At 55.1% G+C, this 26,885-nt stretch overlaps 2 protein-coding genes and 1 long non-coding RNA gene across 5 annotated transcripts in view; 2 read left to right on the plus strand and 1 right to left on the minus strand.

The window, feature by feature from the left end:
* LOC128313639 (uncharacterized) overlaps positions 1-1,329 on the plus strand; it is a 4,663-nt gene extending 3,334 nt beyond the window's left edge. Inside the window, exons 5-6 of the mRNA XM_053213298.1 lie at positions 55-589; positions 851-1,329. Coding sequence (XP_053069273.1) covers positions 55-589; positions 851-991 — 676 coding nt within the window. The 3' untranslated portion in view covers positions 992-1,329. The remainder of the gene's footprint in view (positions 1-54; positions 590-850) is intronic.
* Positions 1,330-1,393: 64 nt separating this feature from the next.
* Positions 1,394-4,871, plus strand: LOC128313651 (uncharacterized). Its single transcript, XR_008294651.1, has 2 exons — positions 1,394-2,136; positions 2,565-4,871. It is a non-coding gene; the product is annotated as an uncharacterized LOC128313651 (long non-coding RNA).
* Positions 2,958-24,637, minus strand: SLX4 (SLX4 structure-specific endonuclease subunit). 3 transcript variants are annotated; one of them, XM_053213346.1, is made up of 15 exons: positions 24,536-24,637; positions 21,917-22,620; positions 20,278-20,502; positions 17,973-18,162; positions 16,871-17,083; positions 14,712-14,920; positions 14,301-14,617; positions 13,517-13,757; positions 12,959-13,047; positions 11,930-12,076; positions 10,949-11,118; positions 7,823-10,014; positions 5,575-5,674; positions 4,467-4,787; positions 2,958-3,989 (listed from the first exon to the last, which is right to left on the minus strand). In XM_053213346.1, exons 2-15 carry the CDS (start codon positions 22,257-22,259, stop codon positions 3,521-3,523), a joined length of 5,226 nt encoding a protein of 1,741 aa, XP_053069321.1. In that variant the 5' UTR covers positions 22,260-22,620; positions 24,536-24,637; the 3' UTR covers positions 2,958-3,520. The 3 variants fall into 3 exon arrangements, with proteins under 3 accessions (XP_053069321.1, XP_053069322.1, XP_053069320.1); XM_053213347.1 differs by lacking the exon at positions 24,536-24,637 and adding an exon at positions 24,087-24,195 and having other exon boundaries at positions 5,575-5,671; XM_053213345.1 differs by lacking the exon at positions 24,536-24,637 and adding an exon at positions 24,087-24,195.
* Between the last annotated feature and the right edge of the window lie 2,248 nt (positions 24,638-26,885).

The following is a 26,885-nucleotide window of genomic DNA, read 5'->3' on the forward strand; positions in this document are numbered from 1 at the left end:
AATCAATGAGCCGCGGCTGCCCCGGCTCGGCTTTGTCACCACCCTGTAATTCAGAGAGGCAGGGGTCCCGCCGGGACCTGCAGGTCTGTTTGATGTTCAGGAGAGATGTCCAGCCAAGGCCACAGGGAAGGGACTCACCACGAGCAGGCCTCTGCTTTTTGCGGGGCGGGAGGGAAACCAGGCTAGCTGCGGGACGTTCGGTGACTTGCCCAAGGCCACACAGCAGGGAGCTGGCTTCTCCGTCCGGAACGGAATCCTCTCACTTGGGCTGGCGCGCTCTGATCCGGCTGTGGCCCTCGTTGGCCTGTTTGGCCCCCCTTGCTTCCTTCTAACGCCCAGCAGGCCCCTGCAACCCAGCTGTACCCTGCGATGTGGTCCCAAAGGAGGTGAGCCGCACCCTGAGACAGCAGAGTGTGGCAGTTCACCGGGGCGCCTGCAGGTGGGCTGCAGTGACCAAGAAGGGACGAGGGGGCAGGACATGCCCAGAGTGAACAACAGGAGAAACGCTACAGCAGGGGACAAGTGCAGGACAGCCTCCAGTGTCAGGGAGCAGGTCAACGTGGGGCCGTGGAGAGAAGCAGGTGGCCAGGTGGGAGCCGAGTGACCTGCGCCTCAGGTTTCCTAAGCACGCCAACCGGGAGCCATGAGTGGTTGTAGAGCAGGAAGGTGATGGGTTCAGATGGTGTGACTTGAGGGTGAGGGGAGGTGGGAGGGGATGTGTGCTCACAGCAGCCTGTTCTCGAGAGCTGTGTGGGGGTGGGGAGGGGAACAGAGGGGACTGAGGTGGCAGGACAGAAGTGCTCCGTGCGGTGACATCTTTCTGTGCCCCTCCCGCCCTCCCCTGTGCCAGTGCCTTCGGGGCCCCCGGCAACTTGCCAGGCGCTGGGGGAGACGCACAGGTTTTCCCTCAAGAAGCCTGCTGAGGCTCCAGGCCCGCAGAGCGCAGACCGGAGGCTGTAGCCCGGCCACAAGGTGCAGTGGAGGCGTCTGAAACCAGGCCGCCCACAGGATGCTGGAAGCCACAGGGGCTTGGTGGGTATCCGTCATGTGAAAGACACCGAGAGGCCTGCTCTGCTCCCCCCTCCACAGCTCAGGGAAGGTGGTTCCTGAGCACAGGAGGAAATACCCTCCTCCCTGGGGGTCTCGGGGCACTGTCCCCCCGGGACTCTCCCCCACCTCCAACGGACCGCCCATGACACACAGGAGGCCTTCCTCTCGACTCTTCTGGGCATTTGTATGTTTGCGGCAGGGTCTCACTCTGGCGCTTGCTGTCCACCCGGAACTGGGAAAGCCAGACGGGCAGCGGCCTCAGTCCTTCCCAACTCAGACAGCCCGAGGCTTCCTGCCTGCAGGAGCAGGGGCCTCTGGCGGGGGTGGGGTGGGGGTGGGGTGTTGTACAGGCCCCTGGGGGCCTCGTGGCTCCCCTTTGATTGCCTGCAGTGACCATGCCCAGGCCAGGCCCGCCACAGGACGCGGGACAGGCCTGGGAGGTCTTGACACAGCACAAACAAAGTGGGGGTGTCGCCTGGTTTTCCACTGCTCCGGGGCTCGGCATGCTCTCATCTGTGCTAACTACCCATCACGAGGCAGGGCAGAGCTTCTGGAACATCTGCCTGCTGTGCAGCAGGAGGCCCACTGCCGGCCCCACCCCCACCGCGGCCAGCCCCACCTCGGGTGCTGGGATAAGGCAGCTCCTCCACACCGTTTTCCTTCTCAACCAGGTAGCTGGGCCTGATTGTCCCGTTCCCCAGCCAGGTGTGACCTGTCCGGAAAGCTCGGGGCTCTCCTGAGGCTGCCAGAGGCTGCCAGTCCTCTGCTTGTGGCTGGTCCCTCACTGCCACGAGAGTGCATGGGCTCAGGCTCGGGGCTCAAGCCCTTGCTAGGCTCACTGCCGACCCCTGGGGCCCCCCGGGTCCCGCGGTGAAGACCTGACCTGGCCAAGGCCTCCTACCACCGGAGCTCCCTTCCCCCCACCCCTCTCCTGGCCCAAGGCTTTTTCCGTTTCAACCCCTCCTGCAGCTGGTGACGTCCTGGGCTGCGTTCTGAGGACTGAGGGCTCCCAGGCCTGTCCCGAGGCAGTGCATCCGAAGCTGCTCATCCCAGTCCAGGGTCTCCAGCAGGAGCCGGTGAAGCCGGGTAAGGGCTCTGAGTCGCCTCCCGCTTCCCAAACTCCACCTCCCTTCCCTCACACAGTCCCTACTAGGGCAGGAGAGCAAGCCTTTGGTGTAGGAAACACATGGTACCTTCGAAACCAGGCCAGACTCGTCTCTAGTTTCAACTGCTGTTAGCTGTGATCTGAGCCCTGGCAGCCTGCTCTGCCCTCTGACCCCTGCCCGGCCCTCTTCCCCAGGGCACAAACCAGGACACACAGTACGTGTTCAAGAAGCCCGTCTGACCTCCCTGAATGCTGCATGCACCTGAGGCCCAGCTCACAATGCCCCTCTTCCAGGAGGCTATCGCTGGGGGCCACCTGAGCACTGACCGAGCTCAGGACAGGCCAGGGTCTGGCTGATGACTAGACCTAGTCTGATGACTGATGGCTTGTGTCTGACCTCTCTCCACAGGGCCCAGCGCAGAGGCCAGGGCAGGCTTTGCAAACTCATCGTAGTAAAATGCAGATTCTGACTCGGTGGGTCTGGATAGGCCCAAGCCTGCATCTGTAACAACCCCCCCCCCCCCCCGCCCTACCCCGGGGTGACACTGCTGGGCCCCAGGCCTCACTTTGAGCATTGAGGGCTGGAGCTCATTGCTTGGTAGGGGCTTAGTGTGGGTCTAAGGACTCACAGTCATGGATGAACGAATGCACACACCTCTTACCTAAGAACCAAAGAGCAATGAGCCAGCAGGCCTGGGTCACCCCTCGCAATGAAGGACCGTCACAGAGACCTGCAGATGTGGGTGTGGGGGCAGCTGCCAGCCAGCTTCCCTCATCCTTCTAGAGTGTAGTATCTGGAAACTTTTTATACAGCGTTTTTGTTTTTATTGCACATCATATAAAATGGACTGCACCGTATTTAAAACAGACAAGGCATTCACATGGATGTAGAGACCCAGACCTTTCCTCTTTTCTGGCCCTCGCCCATACTCCACACCGCTCCTGAGGCTGGAGATAGCTTCCCCCACATACCCGGCAAAGCCGGGCCCGCCCGCAGTGCCCAGTTTGGAGACTGCTGGTGACTATGACAGGTATCTAGGCGGGATGGGTGGGCCAGCAGAGCACCTAACATGTGGCAGTGACAGGCTTGTGGGCACCTGGTCTGCTGGTGGAGGCTGGGGTTATGGCCAAGTGCCAAGAAGGAAGGCAGGGCAAGGGCAAGCTGGCCCTGGATGTCCACCTCAGGACGAGGACACCCTGTACCCGAAAGACCTCGTCCTGGCTAGCCGGTGGCCACCCACGGCGGGGTCACAGGGAGACAGAGGGAGACAAACCATGGGCACTGACAAGAGGAAGGGGCTGGGGCCCTGAGGACCGTGGAAATGGAGTTGGGGAAAGCCGACCAACTCGGTGCCATCGTCACTTTCACGGGGGGTTGATGTGGTCCCCAGGCCCCGAAACGCCCGTGGAGGCCTGGCTCGCCGAGGGGGGCTGCAGACGCTCACAGGCTGCGGACGGCCGCGGGTGGGGAGGGGCGGACCGGCCCGCTGCCCTGCCCCGATTCTTCTTGCCCACGGGCTGCCGCCTCTTCCTCTGGAGCTTCTCCTTCCGGGCCGCGGAGGTGGTGAAGGTGATACAGTGGGCATCCAGGAAATCCAGCAGCTTCCCCAGGGCCATGCGGATGCCATGCTGCTTCAGCTCGGCCTGCAGCTCGGCCAACTCAAAGGGCTGATAGAGCAGGACCTTGCGGTAGAGGGCCGGCCGGGAGCGGATGTAGCGCCTCACTGCCTCCTCCGTGGCTGCCGCCTGGGCGGCCGTCTGTGATGCACTTATCTCCTCTTGACCCTCTTCATCCCCTGCAGACTCAAAGGCCACTCCAAACTCACAGGAAGAACTGCAAAGAACCAGACAAAAAACATTTTGTGACCCTCCTCTCCAGCACCCCGAGACCAGGAGTCTCTTTGAGGGAAAGAGCGTTTCTGTGTCCCCTGCAGAGCCCAACACGTGGCACGGATGACCTCCCAGGGTGGCAGGAAGCTCCAGGCCGCTGCAATCCTGCCATTCTTGCTGCGGCGGGGGCAGGATCCTACCCTCTGCCAGAATCTACTGCCGGCAGCAACAGGTGCTACCGGGAAGGCCAGCCCCGCCCCCTCACGAGAGTATCCTGAGGGCAAGGATACGGGAGCCCCAGAGGTCTGCTCAGGAGGCTCACAGGGGACTGCCCGTAACCCCAGCTGGGTTTCCTACAGTTCAAATGCAGAAGGCAGCTGGGCTTTCTCAACATCGGCATTAGGCCTTGCTTCTGCCAACTCACAGACCCACTGGCTGGAGGACTTATGAAGCCACTCGCCCTGTCCTTTGGTCCCGTTACCTTTGTGAGTTAAAGGAGCTGTCACTGCTGTCCACGGAGGAGGCCACTGATTCCTGGGAGGCTGGGAGCTGGGCGTCACCATCAGGGCCTGGAGGCTCCTCCCTGCTCATTGGAGGGAGGCTTCCACCAGGAGGATTCTCTTGATGGGAGGAGCCCTTGGACGTCTTGCTGGCTTGGGTCTGGCTGTGAGGCGCCTCCAGGAGCACCCGTGAGGACTGGCTCTCATTCTCGGAGTCTGACTCCAGAGTCTGGTGAGTGTACTGGAATATCTCCTTCAGTTTCAGGACCATCTGGCGTTTGGGTAGAGGGCGGACGCCAAACCTGAATGGGGAAACAGGTGAACTTCAGCAAAGAGCAAACAGTTATCAACAAATTAAATTAATGGCTTTGTGTAACTGAAATCTTTTTTTTTTTTAATTTTTTTTTCAACGTTTTTTATTTATTTTGGGGACAGAGAGAGAGCATGAACGGGAGAGGGGCAGAGAGAGAGGGAGACACAGAATCGGAAACAGGCTCCAGGCTCCGAGCCATCAGCTCAGAGCCCGACGCGGGGCTCGAACTCACGGACCGCGAGATCGTGACCTGGCTGAAGTCGGACGCTTAACTGACTGCGCCACCCAGGCGCCCCTGTGTAACTGAAATCTTAAATGCCTGACTTTTGTGAGCATTCAGAGATGTCTACTCTGCAGGCCAACTGAGCTTACATTTAAGAATATTCCAGAAGGGCCATTCCCAGGTTCTGAGCGATGGTGGTAGTGAGAACACCTTCTGTGCCCAAGATGAGGAGCAGCATTGATTGGGATGTGATAGTTTTGATGTTCTTTTAAAAAATCAGATCTCCTTATTCAGACTGTTAAGGCAAGTGTCCCATTTCCATCCACATGGCTCATGGAGACCTGTCACCCGATGGATCACCTGACGGAGTCTCCTCTCTTAGCTTCTCCGGGAACCGTGTGCGGAGAGCCAGACGTCACATACTCTCCCACCCCCAGCGGCTCCTGCTACCAGAGCCCCATAGCAGGACCTTCATCTCCGGCCTCACTAAAGCCTGGATGCTCACAGGAGGGAATGGACCACTCAGGAGCAAGTTTTCAAGAACAACACCAACCTATCCAGTTCTTTCTTCAGTACCGGGGTCTCCATGATGGAATACCTTGGCATTGGGGTTATGGGCTCTTTCGGGGGCAAGTTCTTCCAATGAGCACCTTCTAGGTAGAACAAAAGAAACATGTATCAGCACAAGGGACCTGGATTTACCTCTTTTGAGCTCAGTAGGATCACCAAGAGAAATCCTGCCTTCGAAGGAAGCCTAGCCACCGTTGTGCATGAGAGCAGTACGTTCACCCCTTCATCGTTTGAGTCTAGAATTGTGTCTTTTCGGAAAGCATCGCACGGCACGTGATGAGGGCCACAGGCCTTGTGCGATGCCGATGCTGCGGGAACAGGGAGGAAGGCAGATTCATGGCTGCCAGGGGCTGGGGTGAAGGGGCAGCGGGAGTGGCTGCTGACGGGATGATGAAAATGTTCTGGGATTCGTGGTGATGCTTGCGGAACACTGTTAATGTACTAAAACCACCGAGGGGTATGGTTTCGTTTTTGTTTCGTAGCTACTGTCTATCACCGTGCGCTGTTAGACCACTGACTGTTCCCTGTGCTGTTTTATTCCCAGGACTTACTCATTCGTCCTGGGAATAAGGCCTGCACCTCCCACTCTCCCTCCCGTTTTACCCAGCCCCTCACAGTTGCAGAACATTGTTAATGTCCTAAAAACCACTGGATTATACATCTTAAAGGGTAAACTTTATGGTGTGTAAATAACAGCTCAGTAAAGCTGTTATTTTAGAAAAGAAGTCAGTATTTTAAAGACAAACGGGACAACTTAGGAATATATTTGGTTCTTATCCTTTTTATGAGCTTGGAGTCCTTTGAGACTCCAATGAAAACAGGCCGTCTCCTGAAAAAAAGCACAAAAGTCTTTGTATAATTTGAGAAAGCCTGTCACCTCGTGGAAGCCCGCCTCAAATTCAGAGGCGGTCTGAGGTCCCCCGGGTCTGATGTCTCCTGCAGTGGTTCTCACGGCACCACCTGGGAACTGGCTGGTTAGAGATGCAAATTCTTGGCCGAGCCCCAGACCTGTGGGGTGGGAGGCCTGGCCGTGTATGTGTTAAGACGTTCTCCAGGCAATTCTGAAGTCCATTCAATGCTGGGAGTGCTGGTCAACAAGGCCCAGATGGTCTCGGGTTTTAGGAGGAAATGAAACACCGGTCGCACGCAGATGCTCTGTCCGCAGGCTGCTTCCATGCTACCAGCCACTGCTTGGTGCAACCCTGCCCTTCCCGGCTCCCCAGGATCCGCCCGGCAGGGGACAGGGTGGGCGGCAACACCTCAGGGACTGGCACGGGGGACTCTGACTGAAATGAGCTGGGAAACGGCATCCCCCCACGGGGCTGGGGGCTGGTGGATGAGGAAGGACCTCCCCCACTTGCCCACCTCTTGTTTTTTTCAATGAGATGCAAATTCACGTGTAATTTTAAAGTGAACGATCCAGAGGCACTTTGGACATTCCCAGTGCGGTGCCACCCCCACCTCTATCTAGCTCCAAAGCATCTTCGTCACCCCGAAAAGGCAATTCCGTACCCAGCACGCTGCCCATTCTCTCTGCGCCCCCGCTCCCGGCAACTGCTCGTCTGCTCCTGTCTTAACAGAGGTGTCTCCTCTGGACGTGTCACGGAAATGGAATTACACAGCATGTGGTCTCCCGTGACTCCGGTCTCTCACCGAGCATCGTGTGTTCAAGGCTCATCCATGACGTACCAGGTCAGTACTTCTGTCCTTTCTGTGGCTGATAATACCCCGCTGCGTGGATGGGACCGCATTGCCTTTACCCCTGCACATCAGCTAAGGGACGCCTGGTTATTTCCCCGCTTTGGCTGCCGTGAACACTTGGGTACGAGGATCTGTTTCGGTCCTGACTGCACTTCCACTGAGCGTGCTCACAGGAGTGGAGCTGCGGGCTCGGCACGGCAGCTCTGTCTCACCTCGGGAGGAACCACGCTTGGCCGATTCTGAGGTGCACCTGAGGTGCTCGTGTCGGCCTTCAGAAGTGCTGGCTCAGTAGTCCCGAGCAGGGTCCAAAGACAGCAATTTTCACTCGAGCCCAGGGGAGCCACAGGACCCAGGCAAGGATACGAACTGGCTAAGGGGTACTCTGGAAGCAAGCCTGCTGTCCCTGAGCCGGGAGGCGGAAGGGAGGGCTCAGCCGGCCCTGCGCTGTCTTCACCGTCCCCTCCAGCCCCTTAGTGTAAAACAGTGTAAGAGACAACTACCCCCACTCCCCAGCCCGCCCCACTACTCACTTGGCGTCTCTAACCCTTCTGATTTCTGAGCTTCATCAGCACTCGGCGTCTGGGCCGCAGGAAGGAGCTCTGGAGACGTCTGTTCTTTTTCATCCCAGTGGTCCCACAGAGCGGAGTTCAGAAAGCTCTGCCTGCTGCTCCCAGGCGAGCCGGCCCGAGGGGACCTCTCTGGAGCCTTTCTTTGGCCAGCAAGGCTTCCTCGGATGGGGGTGGTGCCCGAGAGGGCCGGGGAGTGGCCATAACCGCTGGGACTACTGGTGCTCAGGGGCCCCGTCAGCTCAAGATTCAAGCGGTCGATCGGAATCGGAGAGAGGGGCTCCATGTGCCAGTGGCAGTCACCAAGAGGGATCGGAGGGTCGTTGTCCGGCAGGGGGCTGCTGTTGGCCACCTCCCGCTCGTCTTCGCTGTCCTCCACCTCCACCACCTCACTCGCGGTGGCCTGATTCAGCAGGCTGGGCCCGAGGGGCGAGTGCTTCCGGAGCCGCCCCGTGGAATCGGCGAGGCCCCCTGAGATGGGACAGGCCGCCAGAAGAGCAAAGTGCTGGAGGCGCCCGGGGTGGGGACTGCATGGGCCCCTGCTGTCGGGGCTTCCTGCAATGATGGGGCCCAAGTGCGGTGGCGACATCTGGGGCCTGGCTATCGAACACGTATTTGCAGCTTCGGGTCTATCCCTGTTTTCTAGGGAGGCCCAGGGTTTGAACTGGGCCATGTGATCCACTAAAGCCCTGGACCTGAGGCCTGTTATTTGGGTCTGGGATGAAGAGTCACGGCTTCTGCTAGCCAGGGGAGTGGCGGGCACCAGCCATGAGGCGTCTGTGGTGCTGTCCTCCTCAGGGCCGCTCTCGGGGTCACAGAACAGCTGAGGGGTCCCTCTGCCCTCCTGTGAGCCCTGGCTCCCTGGCGGCCTCTCCTCCCCACACAGCAGTTCCGCCTCTCTTCGTGGTGGGCTTTGGAAAGAATCCTGATCTGCATCAACGTTGATGACGGAAAACAGCTCAGAAGACTTGGTGCTAACTTCCAGCACTTTCCTTTCTTCCAGGGGACCATCAAGAACTGACTTTGTTTTGGTTTGTTCCAGCTCCAGCTCTTCATCTGAGTCCAGTAAAAGGATAATCTCATCTTCTCTGTTCTTGCTGGATGGAGTATTCTGAGATCGGGAGCTCAAATGACCAGGTTTTGATGGGGTGAGGTCAATGGATGGAGATTTTTCTGGGGAGACCAGAGCCCCTTTATTTCTGCATTCCAACAAGGAACCACGTTCTTTGCCTTTCTGAAGGCCTGGATCTTTAAGTAGCTTGCAGAGGCTCCTGCCCCTCCTCTGCTTGGATGGTGAGTCCTGGGAGGCTGCCCTAGAAGCTTCGCTGGGCGACTGGCCGGTGTGATGAGGGCGAGGGCAAGGGTGTGGCCGGCCAGGACTCCTGCCTTGAAGGAGCTTCGACAGGCACGGGCGCAATGGGGGTGCCTGCCGGTGGGCAGGGGTACAAGGACCCTCCGCCCCCTTTCTCGTGGCCGTGCCATTGTCTTCCTGGAGCTCACTTGTCTGCGACAGTTCAGGGCATCTTCTGGGAGTCGATGAAAAGGGCTGTTCAGCGGCAGCAGCAGCCGAGCACCAAAACGCACCTTCCTTTCTCCCTGTCCGGCCGCCCCGAGAAGGGTGAGAGGAGCCGGGACGCCCCAGTGCTTCCTCTGGGGACCCTGCTGTCTCTACATCTGCACCATGGCCCTTGAGTAGCAGGGGCGTGGACGGTCCCACGCTCTTCCATTTGACTGGGGCCTCATCTCTTCTCTGGTCACACAGTTCCATCTCTTCTGCATTGTCCGGCTGTTCGTGAACCTGAACACTTAATGAGATTTGTGCAGACAAGGGACCATCCTCCCCGAACCGGTCCGTTTCTTCCTTGACCTCTGGAGTGCTTTCCCCCCGGAGCAGCTTGCGCTGAGTGGCTGCAAATTCATAAATCTCTTCCATTTCTGCCTCATCCACTTTTTCTCTGTCCTCTTCACAGCCCTCGGATTTCAATGAAGCCTCTGCTTCTTCCTCTTCCTTTATCCACATGGACCTCAAGAGTTCTTGGAAGTTCTCCGCCCGGCTTTCACAGTCCTCGTCTTCATTCTCCTTCCGTGGCCTGTCCTCTGAACCCATCACATCAGGCTCTTGTTCGCACAGAAGAACAAGCTCGCTAACGCCGAACCTGCAACAGGAAACGCCACGCATCACTACCCCACAGAGGCAGCAGCCGGTGCCCCGGCACAGGTGAGGGTCATGGGGAGGACAGCCATTGACTCAGTCCTGGCCTCTTCCCTGCTCTATTCCAGACGGCGCCCATGCTCACACCCAGCAGCCCCCGCCCCACACACACCACTCAGCTCTAGAAGGAACTCAGGGACTTTAAGGAAGGGATCTTGGACTCCGCTGCACAAACAGGAAGGTGCATTGGGCCGAGCTGGAGGACAGCAGCTGGTGGTGCGGCCCGGCTGGAGCTGCCCTGAGAGGCACCCGGAGCTCTGGACCGATGCAAACCAAAGACAGCGAACCCGTCACAGGTCAGCCGGGGCGATGGGGGCACCACCTGCCGTGTCCCCGAACACTCTGTGGTCTGACTGGCACACTCAGAACCCCAGGGGCAGGCTGGTCCTCTCCCAAGGACGCACCCGAGGGCTGACACGGCCTCGGATGGACACGGTTCCCCTCGTTTTGTGGAGCTGCACGCTGCCCCTCCCGGCTGCTGCGTGGACTAGGTGCGAGCCCGCGGGAGTTAAACTACGCATCCTAGCTGCTTCTGTTTTCTGGGACCTGGGAAAGGACGGCCCCTGCTAGGCTTTCGTGGTGGAACGGCCAAGGAGTGGCAGGGCTTTGGGGCAGCTGAGGACCACCCCCATCACACCCAGGGAGCTCCAAGCCACGTGACGCGGCAGAGGCCGTCCTCCACCAGCGCTGGGCTCTCTCGCGAGCGCCCGCTCTGGCCAGACTTCCAGTCGGTACATCCCAGGTGAGGTCACCACTGAGCATAGACCTGGGGTTAACACAGAAAGGGCGCAGCCCTGGCCCTCCTGCGAGCCGTCAACCTGCTACTCCTTGGCAGTTCGCGTCAGACGCTGTGAGGTAAACGGGAAGAACAATCGGACCTGCGGGCCAGAGCGCTCAGGCCGGGCACCAGCCGGGGAGGCACGCCGGGGTCCGCGGTGTAGAGATAGTGCAGGAGCGCACGGGCAGCCTCGGCGCTCACGCCACCCAGCAGCGCGCGCTGGCTCTTCACGTCGCCGTCCTCCACGGCGAAGAAGCCTTCGCTGTTCACCTGAAAACGAAGGAGAATACAGGAGGTTACCGACCTCACGAGCCTGACTTGGGGGCCACAAAGAGGGGGCCCCTCCTCCACACAGCCTTTCCCCGGCGCCAGCGTCAGCCAGTGTCGCGCCAGTCTGCCCCGCAGGCTCTGTGGTCAGGCCACAGGACTTCGCCGTTGATAAAAGCAGACCGTGATGGGTGTTTAAGCACCCGGTCGTTTCCCTCTCGACAGACACATCAGAGGCACTAGAACCTTCTGGGAGAGGCCGACAGTAGCTTCCTGGATCCTGCGACACAATGTTCAAGTTAAATGCGTGTCGGTGCGGGTCAGTGCAGAAACGTTTGTCAGCAGCTCAACCTTCAAGAGGTCGAGGATGACTTTATAATTACAGACACAGAGGAAAAGGAAAAAATTCTGGGGAAAAGTGGATTTTTATTCAGTGAATCAAGAAATCTGATGTTTCCCAATCCTCAGTTCATTTCCTCATACTGCTTCCTAACCTCAAAAAGGTCTTCTCCGTGAAGTATAACTGAGAGGACGGAGAGACGGGTGAGAGCGTGGGCAGGGAGCGGGGGGGGGTGCGAAGGGGAGTGAAGGGGGTGGGAAGACAGAGGGAGAGCCTGGACAGAGTGGAAGGGAGCATAAGAGAGCACCCAGAATGGGAGGGGTGGGGGAGAGGAGGGAGGAGGGGGCGGGGGGGGGAGGTGGAGGGGAGGTGGGAAGAGGGGAGGGTGAGGAGTGGAGAAGGAGAGAAAGGAAGGAGGGGAGGGGCAGGAGAGGAAGGGGGGAAGGGAGAAGGGGGGAGAGGGGACATACTCACATACTGCATGAGAAGGGGGCAGCGGGCATAAAGCACGAACTTGTGGGCGTAAAGCACCTCCCCGCTGTCTGTCTGAAGCTGGATGTCGCTCAGCTGTGGGTTATTGACCATGGCTCTGAGGTCAGCCAGCAGCAAACTGAGGGTGAGCTGGAAGGAGGGGGAGCAGACCGGGCTAACAGCAAGTTCCCCAACTTTACGGGTGCCTTGAGCTCCTGTCCACAAGGCTCGCACGCCGGGTTCCACCTGTTATCACCCTGAGGCTCTCAACAATATGGGACAGCACGCTAGCTTCTTGCTCAAGTTCTCCGTTACCCGGAATCCCCTGGCCCACAATGCGGGGGACAAGCAAGTGGAGGCATGACGGCTGCAAGAGGCATTAGCCGCGGCCGAGCAGGGTGAGCAGGGTGCACGTTGGGCTAAGTGCTTCATAAACACCGTGTGCGGCCCGATGTGACAGGCAAGGATCCTGAGCCCTCACCATTCAGGTACCGGGATGACGGGAGCTCCGAGTCCCTTCTCCGACCCTGTGCCATGGTCATCAGGTAGACCGTGGTGTGAAGGGTTTGGCTGATACCGATATACTAACAGGATGACATCCTCTCTAAGGAAAACCCCACTTCCAACCCAGCGTCACCAACAGGGAACCTGAACCAGTATCCGGAGGCCAGCCTGGGACCTGATGTCAGAGGGGCACAGTAGATGCTGAACAAATGAATGAAAGTTCAGGAAACGAAGCCCCTCACAGAGCAGCGGTGATCCCTGTGGGCTCTCAGGACAGAGCAGGCTCCCGGGGCTTGGCTACTGTGGTACCCTAGAGTGCAGTGACGATAGGGACAGAGGCCTCATGGCAGAACCCTAGAGGGGACAGGAGACTCCTGTGGTCTCTTGCCTGGCTTAGCTCAAAGGCCAGTGAGGGTCCAGTGCACTTGTGGAAGGGTCTGGAGACAGTGAGCTGACTCAGTGGCCAGGACCACAGGGTCGGGAGCAGGGCCAGGCTGCCCAGCCCGCAGGGAGAAGCCCGGTCCTTACCGAAGTTTGGCCGCCCCTCTCCAGCTGCTCTTCCTGGGGTGGCGGGATAAACCCAGTCAGTGGAAGGCCAGTGGGTGACAAATCCATCCCTGAGAGAATTCACAGGTTAAAAGAACATCACATCTGGCAACGTCAATCTCCAGGCATCACCTGTCAGCCGGCTGACCCCAGAGGCACCCTGGAGGTACTTGTCACCTGAGGGCTTCTTCACTGAAGTGAACCAGCTACTGATAGGTTTTACCCCCTCACCCAGAGGTACAGCGGGGTGAAATAGACACAAGTAGCCTGCAGGTCTCTTGCTCTGGGAAAAGGGCTGTGTTCTGGGTTAAAGTTTAAGGTAACTGTGACAGACTCACCAACACGACATTCATCTGAGAAAAAAGGAAAGCACTGACAGAGACCGCATTCTCCCCATCTTACGGGGACAAGCCAGAGACCCCCAGGTCTGAGTGGCTATCACCACGTCACAAGGACTAGCCAGTGACGCTGCAGCCATGGCCGGGGGCGGGGGGGGTGGGAAGGGCGGGTCTGGCCCAGGTGTCCCATCCGGTGTCTCACCTGCAACCCCTCCCGGGCTGGCTGGTCTCCCACTGCAGGGCCATGGGCTGGCATTCATCCCCTCTCCCGCCAGGTCCACAAGGTCCTGCAGGGCCTGGTGCTCCCTCTGGCTGGCGGAGGGGCCTGGGCTCCTGGGGCCGTGGCCTGCAGGGTGGGCACTGGGGACAGCAGGTGGCGTCTGCACTTCCAGCTCTGGCTGGTCAGGCAGCCCTGGGAGGAGCATGGGCTCCTGTGTAAGAGCCTGAAAGAAGTCAGAAAGCCGAGTGACCAAATGGCTACTGCAGAAGCCGCCACGCAGAGGATCCCTGAGAGTGCCAGCCACAGCCCAGAGCAACCCTGTGAAGCTTTTCTCCCTCACCATCTATCAACGGACTTCTCTGTCACAGTGAAGGCCATGCCTGCTGCATCTATGTCTGCGGAAGGTTCCTGAAGGCCCTGTCCTGCTAACGTCATCTAAATGGCCTCAAGCTTAGTGACTCTAGGCACACCTGCATCAGGCTGGTTCCTGGGCCCCACCATACGTGGGTTATACCAGCCCTTCCGGGGGTGGGGTCCTGGACTGCATTTCAGTTACACTCTCCAGGGACAGGATACATGTGGGAAACTGGCCAGTTCTTCCCAGGAGAGCCGTCAGTTCCTACACACAGAAACATGCTACAGTCAACACCCCTTGACTTCCTACCCTTCCTTCCTTTTCAGACTTTCTGTTGACGACCAGTGCTGCATTCCTGGAGCTGCTGGCCTCTCCCCAGAGCCCCCCGTATGCCCAGAGGGGAGGGCGCACCTTTGCGGGCCGCTGGGGCACCATGGGAGGGACCAGGCTTGCCGTGTAGAAGGCTTCCAGGGCCCAGGCTCCAGTCAGGGCGCTGCCTTCCCACAGAAAGTTCTGCTTCCCTCCAGGTGGCTGCAGACACCGACCGGCCTTTCCCAGCTCTTCCTTTAGAATCCTGCTCGTGGGAAGTGGCGGCGTGCTGGACAGCTCCACCTCCTCGGCAAAGAGCTGGGCCACCCGATCCGCCATCAGCCTCCCCGTGGTCTCCGGGTCCTGGACTAACAAGGGGGGAGGGGAAACAGGCGCCTTCCTCTTGCGGCTCTTCTTTTCTGGAGGTAAACAGAAGCAAAGGGTCACGAGGCCCAGCCGCAGTCACCTTCGGCCAGCAGCGTGGAGAGCCTCCCCCCGCAGGGGTGCGCCTACCTGCTCCCAGTCTTATCCTCTCAGAAAAGGCATTTCCCAGTCTGAGCGCCGCTGGCACAGCCTCCTGCTCCATCTCAGACCGGGACAAGGCCATGGCCACCAGCAAGTCCTCGGACGGCGCCTCAGGCTTGGTGACCCTCCGCTTCCTCTGCAGCTCCTTCTGGTTGGTGGCTCCCCTCCGCTTCAGACCTCCAGCGTGATGGCTGAAGCTTAAAAGACAGCCAAACAGGTTAGTGAGGCCGGAAGTGTGAGCGCTTCCTCTTCTGAGGCAGTCCCCACTGGACCAGAGAGGCCTGGACCCCTTCTACCCTCTGGTCAGGAGAGAAAAGGGATAAATGTGAACTCATCAGACAGAGGCGTCAATTGCTCTGGGCATTCGCTGTACTCATCCTGTTGCCTTGTGTAAGCTCAAGTGATTCTGGGCCACGTTCGCTGCGGCCCGGAGAGCAGAGGCTTTGGGACCTTCCATGTGATGCTATGCAGCTGAGTTCTTGGCAGACGTACAAAGCTGTAAATGGTACCTGCACGTGCTCCGTGTGGCCAGACCCTGCCAGTGGAGCCCACATTCGACGGCTCTGAGTCAGCTTCCTGGATTCCACCAACTTCTGCCCAACCATACCTCAGATGCCCCTCAGGCAGTCTCTTGGCCACACTGGCCACGAAAGGATCCCTTCCCCTCCTGCAGGGGCCCGTGGGCGGAGCCTCTGTCCAAGGTCTGAAGGAAAGGACTCCCAGCTTAGACCACCAACATGGTCAGCCAGCTTGGAGGAGATTTACTTAAAGGACTTTCTGGCTGGAGAACGCAGACTGCTTGGTGAATCCCAACAGACCGAGTGAGAAATAGGAGGGCAACGGTGAGAGAGAGACCGGGAGCGCAAACCCAGCTGTGGGGCTGCTCTGGAAGGTACCTCTGGTCTTTCCAGAGAAGCTCATGCTCTCCCCTGGGCCAGGGATGGCTCAAGAATCTCAGATATCACTTCGGAAGATCTACACAAGCCCAAATTTGGTTCAACTTCCTGGGAACCCCACATGATAACCACAGCCCCCCAGAGAGAAAGGGGCCATCCCAGTATCCACTACCCAGAGTTCCACACACACCAGGCTTGGCCTTAGGGCAGGTGAGTCTCAAAGCCTCAGTGAGGGTGTCCATCGGCTGTCGTTTTCTACTTTAACAACCTTCTAGAAGGACCCACACACATCTTGTGTCTCTTCTTGGAAGTATTTAAAAAGCAGATATATGTCATCTGAGTAAGTAGTTGTCATCCAGTCCTACTGAAAGACAACAATGGCTTAGATAATATCTATGCTAGGTCCTTAAAGCTTCCAATTCTGAGATGCTGCTGTTGATGTGCTACAATACAGACAGGCTCACCAGCTAAGAACTGACTTTTGCCCACCCCAGTCCCACCACTGGCCCAGCTCAGATGCCCATAACCTGTGTGCAAGACACCGGCCAGGACAAACAGAGCCATGCCCTTGGCCTTCCCTTTGCTCTTGACAGCTGTCAAAGGAAGGAAGTCCCAAACCTGCAAAAGTCCAGGGCCGGCACTAGACTGTTCCCTGTAATGCCGGCGTCCACCGTGGCAGGGGCAAGGTGCAGGGGAGCTGAGCTGCCCGCGTACCTGTGGTTTGCACACCAAGGACTTGTTTCTAGCTACGTGCAGGCCTCTTATTGTGACACTTATGCATTTAATTCATGCACATTAACAAAAAGGCCTGTGCTTCTGTCTTGACAACTCTTTGAACGATGCTGAGTCCTTTAACGTTAATGGTGTGAGAATCGGACCGCGTGGAGGTGGAAGCTGTGCCACAGCACACGGGACACAGACACGGGACAGCGGGCTACCGAATTCCTCACTGCCCCAGAGGGCACCAACCACAGGATGCCGAGAATGGAAAAAGCTCAGAAAGGCCCTCCAGGAAACCAGTCCAGCCAGTCCTTTGCGTAGACACACCCGTGTGGACCATCTCAAAGCCTTCGAGGATACAGAATCTGTCTCCTCTCCATGCTAGTGGGCACTGTGCCTGATTTCCTTCTCAAATGTTTCGTTTCCAGAATCTAGGGAGGGGTCTAGGGTTCCGTTGTTCTCTAACACTACAAAAGGCTTTAAAAAGAAAAAAAGCGTTTCTGTGGTGTTCCTCCTTTTCATGTGACTCACCTTGATGCCAGTGTGCCACAGGCCCCCTCCGGCGGAACCGTCTGCAGCCGCACAGCCTGGAGCAGGAGCTGGGGGCCCACGTCCATGTTCACCGCGCACTGTTTCAGGTGACTGATTCTGCTCTTCAGGGTGAGAAACGGCCTCCCACAAATCGGGCATTCGGGGATCCGTGGTGTGGTGGGTGCCAGTGCCTTTTCAGCCTCATCCAAGCACCTGGAGGAAGACGGTGAACACAGAACGCCCTCCCTGATAACGTGGATTGTAGCAAACCTGCGTCCACGTCAGCATGGACATGCTGCGGGCCACAGCCAGCTCCCCCACGCGGCCTTCGCTCAGCCTCCGAACCCCTACATTTAGGGATCTGTTAGCAAAGCCGGCTGAAGAAGGCAAGGACAGGTTACACGGAGGCAATCCCGCTCCTAAGTATATACCCCAAAGGACTGAAAGCAAACATTCAAGCTAATACCCGAAACACACGCTCACAGCAGCTCTATTCGCAATATTCAAAAGGTAGAAACACATTCACCCGCCAGCGGAAGAACGGATAAATGAGACACGGTCCATGCATACAATGGGGCATTCTTCAACCGTAAAAAGGAACAGAATTCTGATCCGTGCTACAACCTGAATGAACCACAAAAACAGTATGTTGAGTGAAGGAAGCCGGACACAAAAGGCTCCATCTTGTGTGGTTCCACTTACGTCCGGAACAGACAAATCCACAGAGACAGAAAGTGCATGAGCGGCTGCCAGGGGCTTGGGGTGGGCGTTGGTGGGGGTGGGGAGGGAGAGTGAGTGCTAATGGGTACAGGGTTTCTTTTTGGAGGAGTAAAAATCCTCTAAAATTGACTGTGGTAACGGTTGCACAACTCTGGACATAATAAATAAAAGCCACTGAACAGTTCGTTTTAAAAGGATCAACTGTAAAATACGGGAAAGGCATTTCGATAAAGCTTTGTAAAAAAACAGCAAGGACAGGTTGATGCCAACACTGAGGTGCTATGGTCACGGTCAGGTGTCTCCGGATTCCCACCACAGATTCCGCTGGACCTGTCACACCCACGGGAGAGGTGACCACAGAGAGGCGACAGGCCATTCCTACCGGTTCACATGCTGCTCCCTCCGTGTCACGTTCATGGCTGAGAGGTTCTTTTGACAGATCTGGCAGAAGAACAACCCTGTCTCCTCCAGGTTCTCATCAGGTAACGATGCTTGTTCCTGCCCAAACTCCTGCTGCAGGGCCAAGGCCACCGCCGCGTCACTCTCTGTGGCAGGGAGCCAGGGCCCCGACCCTGTGAAGAGGCACGAAGACCCGTGAGGACGAGCTCACCTGCATACCCCTGCACCACCTGCCAGGCCTCACGGAGCACCCACAGTGGGTGGAGTGTGGAGAAAGCAGACCCGGCCCCACCCTGTCCGGTGAGTGTGGATGTAAGCAGGGCCCCTGGAACAGGAACTCCCCCAAGTGTGCAGAAGAACCCTGGGAAGCCTGTAAAAGCGCAGGTCTGCATCCCACAGATCTAGGGGAGGCCTGAGATTCCGCATTTCTGACGGGTCAGGACCACCATCTGAGCAGCAGCGTCCTGGAGAACGCGCCTTCCGTTTTCCCCATTTCTGCGAAACTCCGCCTCGGGCGTTCCAGGCTGGCAAGGCTCCTATTCCAATAAATCTAGGTTTTCTCTTCAAAGTGCAGCCTTTCCTACTGCTAGGACCTTTTGTTTCTCATCCTAGAAAAAACAGGTCAAAGTGAAATAAATGCCTTTCTGTCTTCAAAGGTCAGTCTCCTTCTCAGCATCAGACCAAAGGACGGACTGACTGGTTCTGGTCTGGAGATGGCGCCCTCGGTGGCTGGGCCACGGCCGCGGCCCTCTGTCACATCTGAATTTGTTGGAGCAGACTGTTGGCACTCACAGGGAGGTGCTCGGAGAACTTCACAAATCCTCAGTCCTTGAATATTCCTACAGTCTATCGCTCTTTCCACTAAAGCCAGAAACACATCACCCTTCATTTTGGTGCCCTATTTTTTTTTTTAAACAAAGAAATGGTTTCTGTCTCCTGAATACTGAGCATGACTGGCTTTGCTGTGAAGATCGATGGAAACACCGAGTCCCACAGAGGGCGGGTGCCGAGCTCGTGTTCTAGCTGAGCAACTCCTGTGCACCCTGTTGGTGCTGCAGGGACTGATGGCACAGCAGCTGCCACATCGCTGCCTGCGTGGACCTCAGAGGTAGCCTGAGAATCCTGAGTGCTCCCAAGGGGAAATCTGTACGTCGGTACCAAGAGACTCCATATTTATTAGCTGTAGGACCATCCATGCAGTCTCTTCCTATTTTTTTCCCTCGTGTGTCTTTTCACCAGGGAGGAGGGCTCCTGTTGTTTGTGGGATAAAGAATGGGACTGCCTCCTGGGGCACACCACCTGTAATGTTGTTGCCAAGCTATTTTAACCGTGAGCCACTCAAACCTCTAGTCTACTCACGTGTGATGCAACACAGGGCTTACAGGAAGTGGTTAAATGACACCGTGAGCAAATAAATCTAGAAAAGTGGGAAATTTTAAAACACAGTTGTCCTGCACTAATGAAAAAATCGTGAAAAAGACAGTTTAAGACACTACTAAACTGTCGCAGATGCAGTTTGTGGACATCTAGTTCTCACGGATCCTTATTCAGAAAATAAAGAAACCAGCTACAAAACTGTCCCTGGGACAAGTGGGGACATTTTAATATGAAGCGGACACCAGGCAGAATTATGGAATTAGGTGTGGCAGCAACACTTTGATCACGTAGGAGATCGAGGGGTGAAACATCATGATGTCTGGAACTTCCTTTCTAATGGTATAGGAGAAACATGTACACTTAGAGACATACAGATAGATGGCAAAATGTTCATTGTTAAATACAGGTTGAGGATATGGAGGTTCATTGTAATATATATTTCCTTTTGTGCGTGGGAAAAATTTTGTAATAAAAAGCCAAAATAGGGACATCTGGCTGGCTTAGTCAGTTGAGCATCTGACTCTTGATTTTGGCTCAAGTCATGATCCCAGGGTCATGGGATCGAGCCTGGCATCAAGCTCTGTGCTGAGCATATAGCCTGTTTAAGATTCTCTCTCCCTCTCTCTCTGACCCTCTCCCCACTCACACTCTCTTTCTCTAAAGAATAACAAATAAAAATAAATAAAAAGAGGGAGAGGTATCTTGTCAAAGAAGGTAGGTGAGAAATGACCCAAGGGACCCTTCATTCTCTGGCTAGCAACAATGAATGGCCAAGGTACAATCCCAGGCAGAGAGCCGGCCCCCACCAGAAACTCCTGGAATGCCAGCTCCTTCCCGCCCTGCCCTTCCCCTGCCCCTCACCCCGAGTTAAAACTTATCCCTGAGGGGAAGATGTAAAACTCCCATCATACCGTCCCCTGCCGTCATCTCCTCTCGAGGGCCCTTCGGGAGGTTTTCTTCAACTGCAGACTCCAGGGAGCACCGTTCGGAAGCATGCTGCAGGCGCTCAGGATCTGCTCTCTTGAACTGCTGCATTCGCTGCAGGACGAGCTCGGCCGTCCGGGGTTTGGAGGGACTGGGCCCCATCGCAGTCAGATGGGAAGGAGGGGGCTGGGAGTCGCTGTCCCGAGCGTCCTCTGGCAAGGAGGAAAACATTCACAGGCATGTGTTCTAGCTGGAGAAACAAAGCCTTCCACCAGATCCAGGTTAGACCCAAGTCTCAAGGGGCCCTCTACCAACTGGTTGAGTTTAACCCTCAAGTGTGAATAGGAGTGATTATTGGTGTCCTCCCCGTTGGGGGGAATATAAATAGACCTGTCATAAATATCTTTGATGGGAGGGGGAATAGGGAGTGACTGCTAATGAGCACAGGGTTTATTTCTGGGCTGATGGAAATGTTCAAAAACTGCAGAGTTGTAATGACTACACAGCTCTGTGAGTACGCTAAAACCACTGGACTGTATGCTTGAAGAGTGTGCATTTTATAGAATGTGAATTCTTTCTCTAAAGCTGTTATTAAAGAAATATTAAAGACAAACATTTGATCTTCCTAGGTCATAAGTTCGGTAACCTGGCGTCCACAGATGGCCTCTGGTGGGGATCCATGAAGCCCTGCAGTTTTATGCCAGTTTCACAGGTGTGCACGGGGGTGCGGTTTTCTGGGGGAGTCATGCGTGGCTTTCGCTAGACTCCCAAAGGGTGCATGAGGGACCAACGACGTTTCGGTAACATCACTGATGCCTTACAACGGTCTCTGCCAGCTAAGTGTTTACCACCACTCCATTGAGAGATCATGCTGACCACACTAGGTAAAAAATATCACTTAAGATCAGGAAGTAAAGGTGAGAAATATTTAGAAACAGAACCCAGGAGCCCAAATATCTTATGCAAGGCTGGTTCTCAGCTCTGCTTGAAGAAGGCGTGCTACATACACAATATGGTTCAGTACACCAAGGGCAGCAGGATAAGAAACCTGCTTCAAACAGACAAAGGAAAAGAAAAGAACAAAGGTGCTGGAGGAGAAAGGAAGGACCTGAAGATTCTCTTGGGGTTTAAACCCATCTGGCAGCTTCCTACTGCCTTCTGAGCAGCCTAAACGAACTGGCTGGCCCCACTGCAACTTACCCACTCTGGAATAAATTCAAGAAAATGAGAAGCAGCATTATTTTCATGTTCATGTAACTTGTGTCAACTACATAATGTAAAGATTAATAGGAAACTCTGAAAGACCAGAGGGCCACAAATATAATCATGTAGAAAGTTCACGAAGGGGTTATATTTGACCACTGTTTAAAACAGGAGTCAGCAAACTATGGTCCTCAGGCTGGCTGCCTGTTTTCGTTAATGACGTTTTGTTGGAACACAGCCCATTCATTTGCTTACACACTGCCTAGGGAGTTGAGAAGTTGCAACAGAGACCATGGCTGCAGAGCCAAAGTAATTTACTATCCGGCCCTTTGCAGGAAGTTTTCTGACTCCTGGTGTAAAACAGTACAGTCACCTCTGGTTTCCTCTCTGGAAACGTACTGCCCGTGGCTCTGGCCCAGTTACCTGTCTGGGTGTTCTGCACATTCTCCTGGAGCACAGCAGAGGCAGGCACACCTCCCCCTCCATTCTCAGGGGGAGCTGGTTTGCTCTCCTGCCACTTGGGTGCCCCTTGCCTTTTAGTCCTCGGGGCCTGGCTGCCAGACCGAGTTTTCTTCTCCCTGGGGCCTTGAAGGGTTTTGCTCTTGGTAGCAGTTGGTTTGGTCCTTTTCGGTTTACTTGTCTCAGTGCTGTTGGAGGCCTTTTGTGTCTTCCTTTCCCCCGACACTTCCTTGGTGCCATTCTTTTTCACCCTTTGGAGAAAGGTGGCGCAGAGCTCCTTAAAATCATCGTCTGACTCATCCATCATCTGACCAACTTTAAGGCTCTCAAGTATTCTTCAGAGATTTGAGGTCTATCTGGGGACCCAAGAACAAGCCTAGCAGGGCCTCCTTCAGACTTGTAGCTCCATCACGGCTGCTCTCTACTTCTCACTAGGACAGCTGGAGAGTTTGCACAATTGAGCAAAAAGTCGTGCTTTCCCCCACATAAGAATTTAAATGCCTTTCTTCACACAGAGTCTGCGTTAAGCAGCACATTTAAAGTTCACATCTGAGAGCTTTTGCTGTCCAACAGATGCCTCCAAGGTAGGATACATATGAACTTCATGCTCAGGCAATTCTCCAAGATCTCCATAGTGATAAAGCACATTGGTTCATTCAATGTCACATCTGTGGAAAACCAAAAGCATCTAAATGTAATTAGACAGACATTGCATTTTATGCCCTTCCTTCCAGGAAGGTACAAGAGGATGGAGAGTATGGACAAAGTCCTCAGACAGTACCTGTGTCAAATACTCAAGTACAGCCTGGTGAACACAAACTCATGGTCTTACAGGATATCACAGCACAACACAGGGGGAGGGATCTAGAAACCCATCAAAGAAAGACCATGAGTATCTTGAAAGAGTGTTGTTTTTACTGAAATCTGGGGAATGAATGAATCCCATGAAGGGCAGTTACCGCAGAAACAAGATGATCGTCAAATGCAGAAAAACTATCCCTCAGGCCCTATCAACAGACAACTTAATGTGCAGGGGAGGGACAAGAGGAATGAAGAAAATATGAGCTTCAACACTCAGGAAGAAACAAAAGACAAGAGTACAGGAGGCTCATTCATCACTGACATGAGCAATGTTTCCAAATCAAAAGAAGGCCACTTTTTTTCCACCCTCTCTCACCCAAGCAAGAGCTCCCCAAACTTAACTCGAACGGCGACCACTGCAAAGGCTGAGCCTTATGGGTGTGATTATTTACACTGGCACAGTTTAGTGGGATTCAGAAGTCAAAACTGAATGACCCAGCAACAGAGTTTATTTCAAATACCATATTGCAACCTCCACTGTCCGAGTAATCCAATTAATCACCTGTTTTTCTGGAGGTGAGCAGACATGGACACCTGTAACCTACTTTGCATGGCTGGCCCATTCTCATCTTCTGTGTCACCTCTTTAAAGAAGCTTCCCCTCATCCTTTATCCAAGTGGACCCTCTCCACTGCCATCATTTTCTGTCACCACACACTGTTTTCACAATCGCATTTATCACAAGTTACCACCGTTTGTAACAGGTAACATTTATTGAATGCTTACTGTATGCCAGGCACAGGTCTAACTGCTTTACGAGTTTAGCTCGTGTCATCCTTACAACAATCCTGTTGGGTGGACTGTATTGTCATCCCTTTACAGCAAGAGTCAGGCACAAGAATAAGGAACTGGCTTAAGTTCACACAGCCTTTGAAGTGGCAGGGCTGGGATCAAATCCAAGCAGCGTGGTTCCAGGGCATCAACTCCTACATTTTCATTCATTTACTCAGTATCTGTCCCCTACTCAGCTCAAATTTCAAGAGGGCACAGCCTCATCTATTTTATTTCGTATTCGCTTGGGCTGGTGAAGTACCTGAATTGTAAAAAAAAAAAAAAAAAAAAAAAAAATGCTCGACAATTATTTGCTGAATTAAGTGCAAAGAGTTTGGTATCATGGGAGCTAAGAGAACGTAAGAGAACGTGGTGGGAGAGAAGGCTGCAGGGAGAAGCCCCTGAACTGAGCCTGTCGGACGCGGGAAGCTAGAGCAAATCCCACCCTCCACACCCCGCTGAGTCTCCACATTGCCTTGGATACTAGCCCTAAGACGGCCCACCTCCTATACGTGCTCACTCAGTACTTGCTGAAGGAAGCGGCAAGTTTCCAGAGGGTCGGGACTTGGGTCTACTCCGCTTTGTACCCGCCGCTGCAGGAATGAATGGGCAGTGCGGGGCGGACCCTCCCGCTGCCCCAGACCTGGTGACACCAGGGAAGCGGGCGGCGGACCCGGCCTGGGGAAGGGCTGTCAAGGGCTCGGGCTGCTGTTAAGCCAGACGGCGAATTCCGATCGTCGGACTGACGCCCGGGCCGCGACCCCGGGGTATCCGATCAGCCCACCCGTCCTCCCTTCAGGCTGCCCCAGGCCCTCCAACCAAGTGCGGCTCCTGCCTCTACACCGCGGGCGAGAAAGACTCTTCTCTCCCACCGAGAACGGCAAGGGCCCAAGGTGGCTGGACCTTCTCTCCCAACTGCAGACTCCCGGCCCTAGAGCCCGACTCCTCCTACCTCCGGCGCCGCCGAGGCACCTTCTCAACGGAGAATCTCGCGCCTACGCATGCGCCAAACGGCGCCCCCGGCGGAGGACTGCGTCTGCGCAGGCGCGGAAAGGCTCGGGACGCTCTCTTCCCGTCGTTCTCCGCGGCCCGGGCGCGCAGCTGCGATAGTTTCCGGACGCCGCGAGGCGGGGTGCTGCTGAGGGTGGCTCTCGAGGCTCGCGTGGTCGCTTGCGTGCGTGGCACCTCGCAAAAGTTCTTAAGTGTTGAGGAAGAGTCAGGGTGAGTTTAGGGCACCGCTGCAATATTTACTTGAAGTTTGGGGTGTACCACGGTTGACACAGGAAATGTCTTCGGATTCAGCGTCGCAGGGCGCGCCGGCCCGCTGGGGCGGGAGAGCCCCCTGCCCGAAGTAGCGAGCGGGCTGAGGCCGGGAGGTGGTGGCCGCGTGAGGGAGCGCCGCTCACTCCTCTGGCCTGGTTGGTACCAGAGATCGGGGGCCGGAAGATGTGCAGCCTGAGGGGTTCCCGCGTGCTGAAGTTGGAGGAGCGTATGTTTCGTGGTAGTGCTTGGAGCTCCAACCCGGCCTGGGTCCTCGGGAGACGTCATCATGCACGTGAGGAAGGATGTGGAGAGGCAAGACTGGAGGCCGTGAGACCAGTTAGGAGAATGTAATGTAGACGAGAAATGAGGGCGCCCGCATTGGGAGTTGGAGTGGAAAGAATGGAGAAATACTCAGAAGTTTGATTGGTTAAGATTTGTAGGTTTCTAGCCTGAGCGTCTGAGTGGAATGTGGTTCCGTTTACCGAGGTTATGAACACGGGGGAAGGAGTAGCTTTGAAGGGAAGAGAATATTTAGTTGGGGTTTAGAGATATAACGTTCATACCGTAAAAATCACGCTTTTACTTACTTTTTTGAAAGTTTATTTATTTGAGAGAGCGCGAGCGACGGGGGAGGGGCAGACAGGAGAGAGAATCCCAAGCAGGCTGCGCTCTGTCTGGGGAGCCCCACACCGGGCTGTATCTCAGAAACCGTGAGATTATGACCTGAGCTAAAATCAAGAGTCAGACGCTTAACTGAGCCATCCGGTTGTCCCCAAAATTCACCCTTTTAAATTGTACATTTCAGTGGTTTTTCACATACAAGGTTGTGCCAATCACCGCTAATTCCAGAACGTTTTTTTAACCCCAGATAGAAATCTCTCTACCGATTAGCGGTTAGCCCCCATTCTCTCTTTCCCCAGCCCCACCAATCAGCCCCTTGACCCCGGGAAACCACTGTTCGTGTGGATTTGCCTATTCTTTTCATTTTATATGAATGGTATTGTGCAGTATGTGGCATTTTCTGTCTGGCTTTTACTTAACGTATGTTTTTAAGGTCTATCCATGTCATAGCATGAATTGATTCTTCATTTCTTTTAGTGGCTGAATAATATTCCCTTGTATGGATAGTCCACATTTTGTGTATCCATTTATCAGTTAATGAACTTTTTGGCTGTTTCCACTTTTCAGCTGTTATGAATAATGCTGCTGTGAACACTGTTGTACATGTTTTGTGTTTTTAGTTCTCTTGGGTATATACCTAAGATGATAATTGTTGGCCATACTGCATTTAGTTCTGAGTGTTGAGTTTCAAATGCTAAAAGGACTCCCAAGAGCTTTTTCTGTATGGTTTTTGGAAACCTCAGTTACTTTGTAATATGGTTTCCAGTTGGATCCGACCGGTAAACACCAACGAGGAGTGGCAGCAAAGAGTCATGGTTAGGGTGGAATGTCTTATTTGTACTGGAGGGATTTCAATTTGTAGAGGTGACTGGGTGACAACACAGAGAGGCCAATGCCATTGGAAGAATGTATTACCTTTCCAGAGAGAAGACAGTACGCCATACCACATGGTGCCACAGCGAAGGTTTTGGTCAGGAGGCAGAGCAGGAGACAGAGGAGAGCTTAGATCAGAGCCTTTATTCCTTGAGAAAGGCAAGGCAGGGCAGAGTAAACAGTGTAGGAGTGGCTGGTGTGAATAATCCTGGTGGGCTTTGGGCTATAGGGGTGGCCTCTAGTTGCCTGGTACCTGGCCCTGGCATGATTTAGGGCAGGGGACATACTGGCCACGTCTGTGAGCATTAAAGGAGTTGATTGCTCTGCACGTGAGAGGCAGCTCCGAAGTAATTTGATTATCATCTTTAGACATTAGATAGCCCTGGGAAGGGCAGTGTCTCCCTACCAGCAAGGTTTTTAAGATGTCACAACATCGTAAAATACAGACAATTTAAAAAAAACGTGATTAATTCACATTGCTGGAATGGTATGAAGGACAGTTGTAAACATGGTGCTTATTTTTCTCTAGTTAGACTGCAGGTGCA

Source organism: Acinonyx jubatus, chromosome E3, assembly GCF_027475565.1.
Source record: "Acinonyx jubatus isolate Ajub_Pintada_27869175 chromosome E3, VMU_Ajub_asm_v1.0, whole genome shotgun sequence".
NCBI classification, from domain to species: domain Eukaryota; kingdom Metazoa; phylum Chordata; class Mammalia; order Carnivora; family Felidae; genus Acinonyx; species Acinonyx jubatus.

Coding starts and splice junctions, on each gene's coding strand:
- SLX4 (XM_053213346.1), bottom strand. CDS start 22,259: ATGATGGATGAGTCAGACGATGATTTTAAGGAGCTCTGCGCCACCTTT. Junction 11,119..11,929: donor GCCCCCTTCTCATGCAGTAT/GTGAGTATGTCC, acceptor CTTCGTTTTCAG/GTGAACAGCGAAGGCTTCTT. Junction 3,990..4,466: donor AGCTCCTTTAACTCACAAAG/GTAACGGGACCA, acceptor GGTTCTTTGCAG/TTCTTCCTGTGAGTTTGGAG.